Raw genomic sequence first — 16,701 nt, forward strand, 5'->3', positions numbered from 1 at the left:
ACATACTATGACTGGCTTGTTAGACCAGCATCGTACCTCGAAGCTAACTAGGCGGTTTCATCTTCCATTGACACTCCTAGGTTGACTAGGTCCTAGGTTTCTAGGTTCCTAGGTTTAACTTCCATTCCGCCTCCTTCTGCAACTTCGCCATTGAGCTGTTGATCAAAGAACTGCTTCCACCTGTCGACCACCTCGCGCTCGTTTGTGATTAGATTGCCTCCCTTTTCTTATCATTACCATACTTACAAATGTCAGGTTTCGAAGTGTATCCTCCTTTTGGCGCTTTTTACTCCTCCGGATCATGGTCAATCGGTTCCTTGATCGTCGGTATTTGCCCATGTTTCCCCTAGTGGCAATGCCCCTAAAATTTTCCAAGCAATTTTTTTTCTCCACCGCTTGTTGGCATTCCCCGTCAAATTCATAATTTTGTATACTCCGGGGCTCATCACCTAGTCATCACCATCTCCGATAACCGAGCGTATTCTGCTCCAACCGTCTTCGAGTTTTGAAGCACCTAATGGCCATTCTATTAGTTTCAGCACACGATAAAACATAGCTTTTGTACAGTTTGGACGTATATTTAGGGTCGTTGCATTCTGTTGGAAAATGAACCCGTTACTGAGCAAATGAAGACCAGATGGGTTGATTAAACATTTTTCCATCGATTTTTATCAGATCTTTGACTCCATCGAAACTAAAACTACTTCATCATATGACATGATATCATATGATAGATCCACCTCCATGCTAGACACATTGTTCAAAATGACTTTCGCGGACCTTTCTACGCGCTTATTGCCTCTTTTTGTTACCGCACAGTTCGATTCATCTGTAAAAAAATATATTTTTCATCAATCATCAATCGACTAATTCGCACGTGCTCGAGAGCAAATGGCAGCCTTTTCAGCTTGTTTACTGATCTCAAAAGTGGTTTCATCTTCGCGACATGGCCCATCACATCAAATGCATTTTTTCCAAGTGGATCTAAACTTTTTCATAGTAGTATAGCTTATTGCTCACTTCTAGAAATCCAAATCAACACATGGACTTCACACATCGCAAGCTTATTAGTGATTAAATATCAAATAACAAACTATCATCGATTAGATCCGGCTTATCGTTTCGTAAGAGAATTGAGCATTTTTCTAGATTTGTGACAAACTTTGATATAGGTGATCTACACTAAAATGTTATTATTATTAAGTATTTTCATAATTGGGTTTTTATTTTGGGATCACAAGCAGAACTCGAATAACTTAAATAAACATGACTACAATAGCTACAGCATGAACTAAAAAGAAAAATGTACCTCTGTGCATTTATATTGAATAAACAATATCTCTACAGCTCTTAGACAGGCCAGCACGAAAAGCCATTTCTCCGGTAACTGCATCTGCAATATACTAATAGGACTAGACAAAACATGCCTTTGTCGTAAAATATGCAATCTGTCCCGCGCTCGAACCACAGTCACGCGAACGTTCTCTTGTTCTACAATTATTTCCACGTTACAGAGCAAAAAAATAGCAGCACAAAAAACTTTCACCCTGCAACAACGTATTGATTTAATATTCCCCTATTACTGCTCTCCACCCGTTCCCCAACAGGTCCACCACAAAATGGCGCCACAAAACTCTACACTAATTCACGGCGGAAACGCCGCGGCAACCTCAACCGTCTCCGCCGACGAGGAACTGAGCAGCTACAGCCCGATTCTTCCCGCCAGGGCAAGCCGCCGACGACATGCGTCACCGGGAGCCGCGGCAATATCAGCGCCACCGCCGCCGCCGCCACCACCCAAAGGGGGGAAATCGATTGGCACCAGCAAGCCGGAAGCAGCGCAAACCTCTGCTGCCTCCCGAGGGCTATGCGGAGTCCGCGAAGGAATCGAAAAGGGTGCGGTGAAACGTGAAACGGTATGTAATAAATCCTGACCTGACTAGGTTCCTTGCGAGTCCACCTTAGGTATGACTTAGCACATGACGTAATTTCAACGTACGTTGTTTATCACCGGTCGACATGAAAGCCTCATGCTTCCGATTGCTAAATTATCCGGAGTTGTAGTTTAAATTTCCAAATACCCCGTTCGACAAAATCAGAGGGTTCAGCATAGACCGGCAGCAATTTCCCGTTCTACAATCTTGAAGTTATACAACAAACCACCCCCAATCAGTACCAAAGAAAACAAGCATGAGTTGCCATAGAGGATGAATTCCACCCCAGAATGCTCCAGTGTTTGATCGATGCGAGCATGACTAAAAGTAGATATAAATAAAAAATTTACCTCGCAAACAACTACCCGAGCCCATGGTAGGATTCACCCTTTGCCCATTGAACTTATTGACTGACTGACGTTCCTACGTTCTTATTTCGCGAATGGCCTTTGGGTACGGTGGGGTCGTAGCGAGGATAAGTCTCAATCCGATAACAATAAACGAAACAAACCTGCACGTGTTGAATGGAAAAGACGATCCCAGCACCCCTCTCGAATGAACGTCTTACTGCGCCATTGTCAACCCCTGGCCAGGATGATAATCGTTTATTCTACCCGCACGAAATCAGGAACCGTATTGACGAATCAAACACCCCATAAAGCACCGTGCGTCAGTAAAGGCCATTGTCACTTTCGCTGTCGCTGCCGCTGTTCGTGCTGAGGTGATGGTGATTCAACCTAAATTTACCGAACCCAGGTGACCGTTTTGCCTACAGTCTGTCCTCCACCACCATCTATTACCGTGGTTTCGCTTTTAATCGCAACGAAAAACAAAGCTGCCCTAATCCACCTAACAGGGCGGAGAGCAAAACTCACAAATTTTAATAAAAGTAACGTAACATGCACCTACCTTCAAGTAATATAAAGAACATGTGCCTCGCCTCATAACATTTGCCTCCAATTCCTCGAATTTGTTTGAAAATCGTATTTTAGAAATGAAACTGTAACTTATTGTCAATGGGGAAAGTAACAGTCGTACTAATTACTGTCGTACGAATTACGGCCAGAGTGAACTTAGCTACGTGAAGTTACTGTTCAACACCGCCAGATGTGAATTTGCTCATCCGATTATTGGTGAAAGGAGAGCGTTCCGCACTTATGCGTCTTGCGTTTTAGCCACAGCAGAGTAAGCTTCCATGACTTGATGGTTTGAAATTTATTGCCCTTTTACATGATCAGTGGGTAGATGAAACTTTAGCGATAGCAGATTAACCGATGACCGCAGGTTTTCCGCTTTTCATATCAAGCACAGGTTCCGGTACAGTATGCTGGGAAAATTAAAGCATTTCGGAACTGATTGTTACATAGTCAAAATCAGGCAGAAAAAGGGTTGAACTCGCTGCTCCATCAATATTAATGTATTCAAAAACAAATTAACATAAATTTCAGCCAAACTTGCCAAAGCGCTAGGTAAATTTTAGCCGAAACTGAAACAAATTGTGTATAGAAAGAAATTCGCCCAACTTTATCTTAAAATAAATTTGGTAGTATAGCGTGGTGAGAAATACGTAACACAAATAACAACCAAAAAACAAACAAAAAATTTAATTGATTTAAAATTAATATAAATGGAAACAAAATATAAGAACTCATGGCTCCATTTGTTTGAAATGTTGTTCAGGCATCATTCTAATTTAGTACATTTATTTTGTAAATGTATATCAAAATTGTCGCCACCCAAACCAAGATTCCATTTTCTATTGATTCAAATAAGACTTATTGACTATCATCAATTTGATTGCAATTGTTATTCAATTTGAAACTTATCTTGATGTTGTCTTGCTGTGTAAAACTAAGATTATTCCAATGGCGCACACTGTAATATGGCAACCCATCAGCGGAATAGGGACCTTAGGCTAACAACCTATTGAACTCGGAAATTAGACACGTTACGAAACGAAACAGAATTCGATCTGGATTATCGGCAACGACCTTCAGCATGAAAATACGGACAGGAATCGGAACCTGGAATATACTGACCCTTGCCCAGCAGAGTAAACTGGTTCCAGTTGTAACCAAGGTAGCCGCCTGAAGCTTGTAATCCTAGGGCTGAGCGAGGCCCGTTGGACGGATACTGGCGAGCACAAGAGATCGTGGCAAGTATTTCTCTACTCTGGCATACCTGGTAAAAATGCTAAAAATGACTCCTACTGAGCCCTGGGAGACGTGCGGACCTGAAAAAGTGGGAACCGATAAACGAAAGAATAATCATGGCCAGATTTTGGACGCGGCTTACAAACCTTACTGCAATCTAGTGTTATGTGCCAACAAATGCAGAAGAAAGGGAGTTTCTACAGCCAACTAAACAGTTGAAATCCCGAAAAGGGACATTCAAATCTACTTGGGCGACTTCACAAACTGAGTGAGAGTGAGAAATATAGGGTTCACATTAGTCGACCAACGAAATACACATAAGACTTATCGACTTTGCCACCTCCAAGAACTTGGCCATAAGTAGTACCATCTTATAGTATAAACTGCTACACAAGTGTACCTGGAGGTCATCAAGTCAGACAGAAACACACATCGACCACATCTTGATTGACTGCCGACACTTCTCAGACTTAATTGTCGTCAGATCCTATCGAGGCGCTAACGTTGACTCCGACTAAAGTTGTGCGAAATTTCATGTTTACCGAAAATCCACGGAATCATGAGAAATGTACCTTAGGTTTTATGGTAGATCGTCACTAAATTACAGTTTGATCTATGGTAAATTATGCTCGGTTTTGTTCCATTTCAGCATAGCCTTACCAGGGGCGTAGCCAGAAAAGTTTCTTTGGGGGGGGGGGGGTACATAGCCTAACCTTAAGCAGTTTATTCAAGAAATTTTGCCTCTTAGTTGGCATCGAGGTATGTTGTACGTTCGAATCTCGGCTAGCAGAGGCTGTAAGAGTCCCATAGGGTCAAGTCTCTTCGAGACGCGGCCAGACTCGAAACAAGCTGACAACTTATTCTGCATGCTTTTCAAGAGCGCTCTTGAAGTGGTAATTCGTCAAGCAGATATCAAAATAACAAGGCGGAGGCCATTTGCGCTGAACTGAAAGCGGAGGTTCGGAGGATTGGGTTTAAAATAAATGCGCCGAAGACCAAATACATGTATGGTAGAGGCTCAAACGAGACGTTTGCGTTTTTCGCGGACGTTAATTATTAACAGCGACGAACCAGAAGTGGTAGATGAGCTCGTGTATGTGGGGTCGCTGGTGGCCACGGACAGCAACACAAATGAGGAGATCCAGCAACGTATTCAAGCAGGACATCAAGCTTACTTCTCCCTTCGTAAAACGGCACGATCAAGAGGCGTAAGCCGCCGTACAAAGCTGACAATGACTTCCAGACCAATAGTTTTTAGGGATTTGACAATGCGTACTGAGGACATACGCGCCCTTGTGGACGATATTTGGTAGAGTGAGTACAAGTCGAAAGTGTAGGGTAACGGAGGTGCATGCACCAAAGGCAACAAACACTACTATAGGTAGATTATTAACGGATTTGGCGATAGTTGGTAAGTTTTGGTGATAGTCGGTGCACGTCGTAAGGAAAACGGCTCTATTCAACAACCCCACTGGCAACCAGAACAGAGGGACTCAACATGCAATATGGCTTGCTTTTTTATTTTTTAAATAAAAAAATCTACAACGCCAGAAACGCCTGAGAAATGGGCAACGAGTAACCCAAGGTCGAGTTGAATGAAGCTTTAAACAGCACGAACCAACCCGGCTCTAAGCTGCTGACGACGAGGATCGTACAACCAGCCCCACAAATTTTCTTGTACTAAACTGATGGCTGTGTAATTTCAAGCTTGAAAGTGTAGGACAAATTTTCTTCTGGGGGGGGGGGGGTTGAACCCCCATATCACCCCCTCCCCACCCCCGCCACTCCCTGTCGCTACGCCCATGAGCCTTACCCTAATCTCGCCGTGGTTACCAATATTCGGTACCGACGCAAGCCTCGCGCGGATGAAGCAGCCTGACATCGCCGAAAATTATGCGCATTCGCTGGCAACAACTGCGTATCAAATTCGTCAGAACGATGGAAAATGCAGACAGAGACAGACGAAAGAAGAGAAGGAGCAAGAGATATGTGCAGAATTAAAGCATTGTTCGCTAGAAACAAAAGTTCGACCAGAAACTCCACCCGCTAAGACTTTGGGCCGCGCCTGGAAATGTGTCGGATTAAGAATGAAGGTATCTTGACAGACGATCGTAAGGTGACCAAAAGGTGCAATTCAACAACGGCGTTCAGGCAGAAAACTACAGTGATGAGGAAAGCGATTTCGTCGGTGGGAGAAACGCGGAACAGGTACCAGCTAAATGATAGGCGAATTTACGCACTAAGGACTTCAATCAACTGAAGAAAAATAGATCAACTAGACAACGGGCCTGGAAAAGCTGGCCGTTTCTCTGCACGGGATGCTTATAATAATTTGGGATACAGAATAGCTACCAGCAACGAAGGACCGAATTTTCTAACCGATTTACAAAAAAGGCGACAAGCTGGGCTATGAGAACAATCGTACGATCACCGATTTCAATGCTGCCTGCGAACTAATTTACATAACCATCTTCTGCTGACTCTCGCCAATCATGAACAGATTTATAGAAAGTTATTAACCCGGTTTCTTTGAAGAACATTCAACGACGGGTTTACGCTGCGACTGATCACCCAAATAGACCGTAAATACAGAGTCTCTACACTTCCTTTGTTCGTCGACTTTGAAGCTGCGTATGATACCACCGACCGCAAAGAGTTATGGAAAATCAAGGAGAGGAACGGCTTTGTCGGGTAGCTAATCGAACTGATGGTTAGTACTGGTATGCAGATTTTGAATGGACTGACGAGTTCATTACAACCCTTCAGGCCATAGCCCTACAAGTTGTTATGAACCGAGCGGATATCAACCCACGGGGCATGATCTTCAACGAAACTACTCTGCTGTGCCAATGGTATGGGCACTTTGTAGGCAGAACAATTGCAACGGTGACTGAGTAGTACACCACACTAGAAGATTTTTCATATTTTGGTAACAATTTTAAGTCAAACATCCAATTCTATGTAATTTAATTGAACTTCGCCACTTGATTTATAATTCAATACATATAATTTATACATAGGTACATATAATATTTCTCCCAATAGAGCAATTCAATAGACTAAAATGACAAACAGTGGAAGGTGCTTAATTAATAAATTATGCATCAATGACACACCAACACCGTCATTATGTAGATTGTCAACAGCCCACTTTCGTTCGCATCTATATTGCACGGTTGCAGCAAATCAAATTACGGCAGATGACCGTCCAATGTACCGCAAGTTGTCTACTTATCCAATCGATGATCGATTCATGGTTCCACTAGACCGCTGTGCCTTTCCAAACTAATTAAAAAATGACGAAAAACTGTTACCTATCGGCCGCAAATGCACATTCACTTCGTACTGTCCGCCGCTGTCGCCGGTCGCTCACATCCGAAATTTCCCGTCAGACAGCCATGAAAACGGACAACAAACAGCACCACTAACACAGTGGCTCTCCGCCGCCGCCGCCGCGGCACCAGCCACCGGCCACCTGACTGCCACTAGCAGCGCACAAAATTGGGCGGTTTTCCAAGGCTAGTAATTTATTATTAGTACGGCAATTATAAGCCTTCGAGTCGTTATTACTCTGGACGGTGCGTGGTGAACGTGGCCTGGCGTGAAATAAACTTCACTCGCGTGAGATTACGCGATGATGCTCTTCTAAGTGCACTTTGCGCGCATCAGTACGACTTTTCTCATTGTGCATTTCGTAGCTCGCTGGTCGACGAGCAACGATGAGTCGTTCCGCAAAGTGACGGAAAACAGCGGATCTGATGGCACGGTACGGCGAAGAAGCAAATGTGTCCATCACATTTTGCTAATTAAAATTATTCCGTTGGGTACTTCCAAAGCTATTAATCTAATCATTTTATTTAATTTTTGGGGCTGTGAAAAATCATCTAAAAGCCTTTTATACTATTAAATGGAACAAATCTGTAACAATCTGTTACTCTAAACATTGTCCACTGTGCCAACAAACTTTAAAGTTGAAAGTGGGAATCAAATGAATTCAGCAACCTACGGACTCAAACAAAAAAAGAAAGACGTGAAATTCGGCTTCGCTATTTCCATACGGTCAAGTCAAGACTGTTTTGCTTTCACTTGAATGCAAGTTAGGAAAATGAAAATATTAGATAAATGCTGCATACGAATTAAGAGGGAAGCTAAGTGGGCCAAATAACTGGGCTGACAGATGTTGTAACGAAGCTTATTACAATTGCAAACCGGGCAGTTACTTCATCCATTGTGACTTCGACGATTATAGCGACATGCTGTAGATCTCCATCTCTCCACCTCCAAAACTGTTCGAATAACTGTTCGTTTGAGTCATTTCGATTCACAGAGCAATCCCATCACCTACTATCGCGATTCTGCTAACGACACGGACGAAGAAGAGGATGCTGCCACCACGGATCCAGGAAGTGCCAACCCCGATGAAGACGATATCGAAATACCCATCTGGATTAGGGGCGAGCCACGGTTTGTGGCAGGAATCAACGAAACAACGACATGCTGTAATATTATTCAGGCGCTGATCGAAGATGAATTGCAAAATGGAAGCTACAAAAATGGTATGTTCGAGACTCTAGGCAGTTTACATAGCAAGTTTTTTATTTGATTTCCTGACTCTTTAAAATTCATTAGTATTACGCTAGTTTAAAAACAAATGCATGTTGCATTACTTCCAATTTATTATGATTTTAACACTTAGGGCAAATTGATTTAACACTTAGGGTAAATTGCCATTATATGATTTGATAATTAACATAGCGAGGTTTATTTTAACTTTTTTGTAATATGCAATGTGTTTTGGCAATTTGAAAGGCCTAATATTTTAATTACAGCAAGAAAATTATTGTGAGAATAAGAAAATCGAAATTCTACTCTACAATTCGCACTATAGTTTTTCTGAGCAAAGAATTATGAATTAGCTGATCCTCACGTGATTCAAAAGTGTTGTAAATGCAATTTGGAATTTTGTTGCTTCTCAAACTATTAGCTGTTCAAAAGAACGATAAATGAACTGAGAACGGGTATTCAAATTTCTAGTCTAATAAGCAAAATATTATTCGTTCTCAGTAGCAGCGACTCAATTATGCGCCACTAATAAAAACCACTCGAAACATGAGTCACTAGAAAGAATTAATTACTTTTTTTTCTGCTTTCATTTCTGCCCCGCACACTTTTCTGACTTGGACCGAACACGCTAGATGTCGCAGTGTCGCGTGATGTCAACGATTACGTGATAACGGAACGATGGCGTGAGGTAGAACAAGTGCTGGCCGGCGACACACGGATACTTTCGATCTGGAATGCATGGGGCGACGCCAAGAACGAGGTAGTTTGAACTCAAATAACTACCACCCTTAGATTCTAACTAACTGCGGGAACTCCGCACTGACACCCTTACACCCACCGGTCCTTCTGGTGCGAGTAGCTTTTTTATGTAACAACCAAATGTAGCTCATAAATATTTTTTGTCCAAATATGTAATGAAATGTCACCGCTCTATGTTCGTGTCCCCTCTATTTACAGGTACAATTTCGTCTAAAAATCAATAAAGCTAACCTGGAAAACGCTAAATCGAGCAAGGTTTGTGCTCCTTTAACCTCTCCTTTTATATTCATTATCAATCCACCGTTCGAATTATACTTTTTCATTACTTGTTTTTCTTCACTTCTTGTTTTTCTTTCTTATCTAGGAGCAGAAATCTAAAAAGCAGAAGGAAAAAATAGGACTCATAAATCGCATGATGAGAAAAGTGCTCAAACAGGGTGAGGCCATCCAGAACCACCTTTCGATGATAAGGTACAGCAGCGTATTTTCATATACCTACCCCTATGTAAACGTCTAATGGCACCCACGGCAAGCCTTCCGTGTGTTCCGTTCGTCAGCAAATTTCATTTTGATTTTTATGGTTATGTTCTAGAGGCACTCATCCTTAAATTAGTTTTTACGCATTGATATAAACTGGTTGTTTAAATGGTTTGTTTATTAATCAATTTTTTTTTTTTGATTTTCATACAGCATTTTTGCATGTTCTGTTTTCTACTTTGTTTCATATAATGATAAATCTTTTATCTAATCATCCTAATTCATGGAGTTTTGTTTTAGTATTTCAATTTAATACGATTGTTTACTGCATCAACGTGTCTCGCAGATTACGATGTTTTATTACCAGTTGTTATCATACTAAAGATGAATTTAAAGTGAGTAATTAGTGATTAAATGATGACATTTCAGGTGCCAATAGCAAATTGTACCTTGGGATTATATTGAGGGATTTTTTCCTTAATAAAGGGTTGAATGGCCACAAATTGGTCCAGCATAACAAAATGCACATTGATTATCTTTTTATACTAAAATCAATGTTTATTCCTTTTCGAAATCCTCTAACTACAAAGCATAGAACACTAACTTGGTTTGGCTTCTGATTTTACAAAACTGAACTGACGGATTTTACCGCTGTTGTATTCAACTTATTTGATGAATAATGCCATTTTGCTTTGAACTGTTTCTCATTCCCAGCTGTTTTCTGCGTTTTCTTAAAGTTGCGCTTTTTTTGTCGGAAGGTTTGACCACTGCGACCATTATTTTGATCTATTGTGGTATACGCTTGCGCTTAACGACTGCCCAATATTTTTCAATTGGGCATATCTCCGACAAGTTTGGAATGTTTTGTCCTCATACGACTTGCACGTTGTTGACAGTAGGGCACGGGAGGGTATTTTCGGCCCATCAAGCGATTGCATCTATATTTTCGGCCTAGGGCCTAGTTCTAGTGGAAGAACAGGTGGTTTTGACATTCTTTGAATAAAAAATAGTAGATTACTTACTTTCTTGAGAAAATAGTTATAACATATTAAAATTGTATGTCGGCAAAATATTTTTATTGGCGAAAGAAAAGGCAAATAGCCTGAATTTAGAAACCTGCTGAGAATACCCTCCCAAGCCCTATATCATTCCTGATACATTTTACCGTAATGGCAGGAAGCGATGTCAGGCTAAAACGGCACGGAGCAACTATCTTAATTTTATCATGGACCTTTTCCGCTAGTCATACAAAACTCTTGACCTGAATGCTACTTGAAATCCGTCTTGACATTCCTCGTCCATTATTATGTAATCAAACTTGGACAACAATGTAGTATACAATATACAACAACAACATACGAGTCTTGCAATTGGGTACAACTATTAGCTTGTATTAGTCCAGCTCGATTATTGGTTATTTGTACTGTAGGAGAAACAGTACGCATTAGTATTCGAGAAGCTTACGAATAAATGACGTTTTAATTAATTAGCTACAGTACTGTTGCGTATGATATTCCATCTTTGATGGAAAGGTTAGAATTCCGTTTGAAAAAGCTGGCCACTCTTCTTTCTGTCGCCCGAGAAAATCGGCAATCTTCGATTGAACACGAAAGAAGATATAAAGCAAAAACGGATTTTTTAGGTCCACCCCGACCAAAAAACTTTAAATAGCTCCAGCTCGTCAGCCATAAGAGCTAGAAGTTTAATTTCTTTGGCAAAGTTACTTAAAATTTAATGTTCTTTAACTTTGCTGAACATTTTATTCAGCTAACTTAAGCCATAAAAAAGTTTATATTTTGCACTCGCTTACTATGGAGGTCACCCTAATGTCATATACACCAAAAAATGTGGAAGTTAAAAGAACAAATTTATTCTGAACATACTATATACCTATGACTAACGGTTTTAGCGTAATTACTTTTGTCCACCTAGATTTGGGTTTCTTCCCACGGTGCGCCGTCTCGTTCCAGTCGGATCATTGTTGAGAACTTTTTTAGCCGGGCTGTCGTCCGACATTCTCACGACGTGCCCAGCCCATCGCAGGCAACCGATTTTTGCGGTGTGAGCGATGGGTGGTTCCCTAAGCAGCTGATGCAATTCATGGTTCGTTCCCCTCCTCCACGTTCCGTCTTCCATCTGCACTCCGCCGTAGATAGTGCGCAACACCTTCCGTTCGAAAACACTAAGGGCACGTTGGTCTTCCACGAGCATGGTCCATGCCTCATGGCCGTAAAGGACTACCGGTCTAGTCAGCGTCTTGTAGATTTTTAACTTCGTGCGGCGGCGAACTTTGTTCGGTCGCAGCGTCCTTCGGAGTCCAAAGTAGGCACGATTGCCTGCCATAATGCGTCTTTGTATTTCTCTGCTGTTGTCGTTGTCTGTAGTAACCAGTGAGCCCAGATACACGAACTCTTCTACCACCTCGATTTAATCACCGTCTAAATGAATCCGGGGAGGGAGGTCAACATTCACTTCTCTACAACCTCTTCCTTTCATGTATTTTGTTTTCGATACATTACTGACAAGTCCAATCCGTTTGGCTTCAGATTTCAGCCCGATATCCGTTTCCGCCATCCTCTTAAAGGTACGTGTAATGATGTCAACGTCGTCAGCGAAACCAAGAAGCTGGACGGACTTCGCGAATATCGTGCCACTCGTGTCTATCGCCGCTCTTCTTATCACACCCTCCAAAGCGATATTGAACAGCAAACATGAAAGCCCATCACCTTGCCGTAACCCTCTTCGAGATTCAAAGGGACTGGAGATTGCCCCTGATACTCGAACAACACACATTACTCGGTCCATCGTCGCCTTGACCAATCGCGTTAGTTTATCCGGAAATCCGTAGTAGTGCATAATCTGCCATAGCTGATCTCGATCGATCGAGTCATACGACGATTTGAAGTCGATGAATAAATGATGCGTGGGCACGTTCTATTCGCGACATTTCTGCAACACTTGCCGAAACGCGAAAATCTGAATCGGCACCCATGAATCCCGCTTGGTATTGCCCCACGAACTCCTTTGCAAGTGGTGATAACGGACGACATAAAAGTTGGGAGAGTACCTTGTAGGCGACGTTCAGCAGTGTGATTGCGCGGTAATTACAACAATCCAACTTGTCGCCCTTTTTGTAGATCGGACACACGATGCCTTCCGTCCACTCCTCCGCTAGTAGCTCCTCGTCCCAAATATTGACAATGACACAGTGCAGCGCTCTAGCCTGTGGGTCACCATCGTATTTCAGCAGCTCGCCGGGTAGCTGATCAGCCCCAACCGCTTTATTGTACTTCAGCCAACCGATCTCTTCTGCTACCTCCGGGAGATCGGGGCTGGTATTCTGTCGTCTTCTGCACGTGCCCCAAGATCTTTTGCCATATCGTCACCTTCATATTCAGCTACATCGCTGTTAAGGGGCTCGTCATAGTACTGCTTCCACTTCTCGATCTCCTCACGTTCGTTCGTGAGAAGATTACTGTCTGGGTCCCGGCACATATCGGCCTGCGGCACATAGCCTTTGCGCGAACGGTTTAACTTCTCGTAGAACTTCCGTTTATCGTTAGCACGGTACAGTTCTTCCATCGCCTCCGATCTCGTTCTTGCTGTGGGCGCTTTTTCCTCCGGAAGACCGAGTTTTGCCTGTACCGTGCTTGTTTATATCGCTCCACATTCGCCCTCGTACGGTGTGGCAGCATTTTCGCAGGTGTTGCATTCTTCTCGTGCACTAATTGCTCGCATTCACCGTCGAACCAAACGTTTTTTCGGTTCGGATTCATTGTACCTAGTGCCGCTAAAGCAGTACTACCGATGGAGGTCTTAATACCTTTCCAACCATCTTCAAGAGTTGCTGCGCCATGTTGCTCTTCCATTGGTAGCGCTGCTTCCAGCCGCCGCGCGTATTCCTAGGCAACTCCGGTGTCTCGTAGCTGCTCGATGTTGGGTCGCGGCGTACGACTTCGACGCGTGTTATACACCGTCGAGAGCTTTGAGCGCATACAGACTGCAACTAGGAAATGGTCCGAATCTATATTCGCACTGCGCATACTGCGACGTACGACTTCGACGCGTGGTATACACCGTCGAGAGTTTTGAGCGCATGCAGACTGCAACTAGGAAATGGTCCGAATCTATATTCGCACTGCGGTAGGTGCGAACGTTTATAACCTCAGAGAAGAATTTACCGTCGATTAGAATATGGTCAATTTGGTTTTCTAATCGTTGGTCTGGTGATCTCCAGGTGGCCTTGTGAATATTTTGCGGGGGAAGAAGGTACTTCGGACTACCATACCGCGGGAAGCTGCAGAATTTACGCATCGTTGGCCGTTGTCGTTCGTTGCGGCATGCAGGTTGTTTGACCCGATTACCGGTCTGTATATAGCTTCCCGTCCTACCTGCGCGTTCACGTCACCGATGACGATTTTCACGTCCCGTCACGGACAGCCATCATACACCTGCTCCAGCTGCACGTAGAACGCCTCCTTCTCGTCATCGGGTCTCCCTTCGTGTGGGCAATGCACATTGATGATACTGTAATTGAAGAAACGGCCCTTAATCCTGAACTTGCACATACTTGCGTTGATCGGTTGCCAACCAATCACACGCTGGCGCATCTTTCCCAGTACTTTAAAGCCGTTTCCCAGCTCGTTGGTGGTGCCACAGCTCTGGTAGAAAGTAGCCGCTCGATGCCCGCTTTTCCATACCTTCTGTCCTGTCCAGCAAAGTTTCTGCAGTGCTACGACTTCGAAGTTTCTAGGATGTACTTCATCATAGATTATCCTATCGCAACCCGGGAAGCCGAGCGATTCCATGTCCCGAGTTTCCAATCGTAGTCCTTATTTCATCGCGGAGGTCGACGCCGATTGTTCCGATCCCTATTTTCTTCTTCGTTGTTGGTAACTTTTTATTTTCCAGGGCGGCTTGTTGGGCCTACCCCTAACCCCCTGTCTCGCCGGACGACCATCGTGCACAGCACTGTTTAGAGTCCCCGCTGGCACGACGACGAGTATGATAATCAGCCGCCCCTAACATGGCTGAACAGACGCTGTTTGAGCCGCACCCCCTTGGTGAACAGACGCTCGTATTTGACGAAGCATTTCCTCTACCGCCTTGCTATGGTTACCGCGCCAGTATTCGCATCGCACCTCCTCACTTCTCTATTGTCAGATTGGCAACATTGCCCAGGCTACGCCGAATTTGGTATCATATAACTCGTGGAGGAATGAGACAGGAGCTTGTGAGTACCAGAGCTGTGTTTGACGCTCCTTCCAGGTTGTCAACTCACCATTTGAAGCCCCAATAACATTTTAATCACACTTTAATTTTTGCTCATTTTTCTCAATTATTATTTTGGAACACGGAACAGCTGTCAGTATATTGTGATTTTTATGCATCAACTAATTCTATTATTGTCAAGTGCAAGGAAAATTGTCCAATCAATAAGTGCGCAATCGCTCATAAAAGTGCTATTTTAGCTTAAATCGTTTTGGTCTCTTCGGCGCACTTATTGCTTGGAAGATAACGAAAAAGTGCGCCGAAGATACCGAAACGATTTAATGCAAAATAGCACTTTTATGAGCGATATCGCACTTTGGATGGTACAATTTTCCTTGCAATTGACAATACATATTTGCAAAACTAATAAAATCTTTATTTTCGAATTGCTCCTTTCCAGCCAAAAGTCCGCCGAAAAGCGCAACCAGGATAAATTCCGCAAGTACGTCAGGAAGAACTACGGCAAATCGGTTATAATGGAAAACTTTCTCGAAGATGCGACCACGTTGTACGACATTTCCATCCCGAGCGAAGAGTCCGGTGACATATGCAAGTGTAAGGATAATGCCCGACGGGGAACATTCCCGAGCAATCTATTTTCCGCGAAAAAAGGGAAAGAAAGCAAACAGCAGAAGCCAAAACTATACGAATCCAGCGATCAGTTGGAGGCTTTGAAAAACGAAGACGAATTGTTACTGGTGATCGAGCATACCTCCGACAGTGACAGTGGAATTTTCACCAACAATCAGCTTGGTCGAAAGAACAGCATGCCGAAGAAACCGAACTTTGGCTCAATGGTCGAAATTGACAAGCTAGCAAAGGAACCGACCGAAGAGCTGATGTTAGACAAAACGCCGAAACGAAAGTTCCGGTCCAAACGCCGTTCAGATTCACTGAGAAATCGCAACGCCAACCGCCGTAGGCTCGAATACGACAGTGATGACGTCACACCACCAATCGATGACTTTGAAAATGTTAATCTCGAGTTGCGTAAAGGCACATTCAATCGAACTTCCTTTCGATTCGATTTAATACGCCAGGAAATATCAACCAAAATGCATGAAATGCAGCAACTACTCGAGCAGGAGGACGATCTGCTTCGTCGTTTGAAGCTAAAGAGTGCCAAATTTCAAGCAGAAAACCAAATCTATCGTTCGCACATAGGCCTCGACTTTCACGTAGAGCGCTTGCAAGAGTCCATCGATAGTTGCGCCAAAGAAATTATTGAGATCGAACAGGAGCTGTTGAAAACGAAAGCCGAAATTGAAGAAAAGTCGCCTCTCATCGACAACCTGAAGTCGTTGTTAGAAGTACAGGAGGCCAAACAGTTCCGGGGATACTATTCTTCGTACTCGCCATCTGGCTCTACCGCCGACAGTTTGAACTCATCATCGGCTGACATGGGAGCGATGGCCCTCCCGGGCAGTGGCAGCACGGCTGCATCCTCGAAAACCAGCCTCTCGTCCACGCGGAACCACAGAGAAACCGAGTTCGTCGACAATATCTATGAATTTTGTGATAATAATCAAAGTTTTGTGGTTTAA

The 16,701-nt window shown here is 43.3% G+C and overlaps 1 protein-coding gene across 1 annotated transcript; it reads left to right on the plus strand.

The window, feature by feature from the left end:
* The first annotated feature begins 1,619 nt into the window (after window positions 1-1,619).
* Window positions 1,620-16,701, plus strand: LOC128736338 (uncharacterized). The gene is made up of 6 exons (XM_053830815.1): window positions 1,620-1,916; window positions 8,415-8,643; window positions 9,283-9,410; window positions 9,608-9,664; window positions 9,774-9,880; window positions 15,558-16,701. The coding sequence occupies exons 1-6, from the start codon at window positions 1,620-1,622 to the stop codon at window positions 16,699-16,701; spliced, it is 1,962 nt and encodes a 653-aa protein (XP_053686790.1).

Source organism: Sabethes cyaneus, chromosome 2, assembly GCF_943734655.1.
Source record: "Sabethes cyaneus chromosome 2, idSabCyanKW18_F2, whole genome shotgun sequence".
NCBI lineage: Eukaryota > Metazoa > Arthropoda > Insecta > Diptera > Culicidae > Sabethes > Sabethes cyaneus.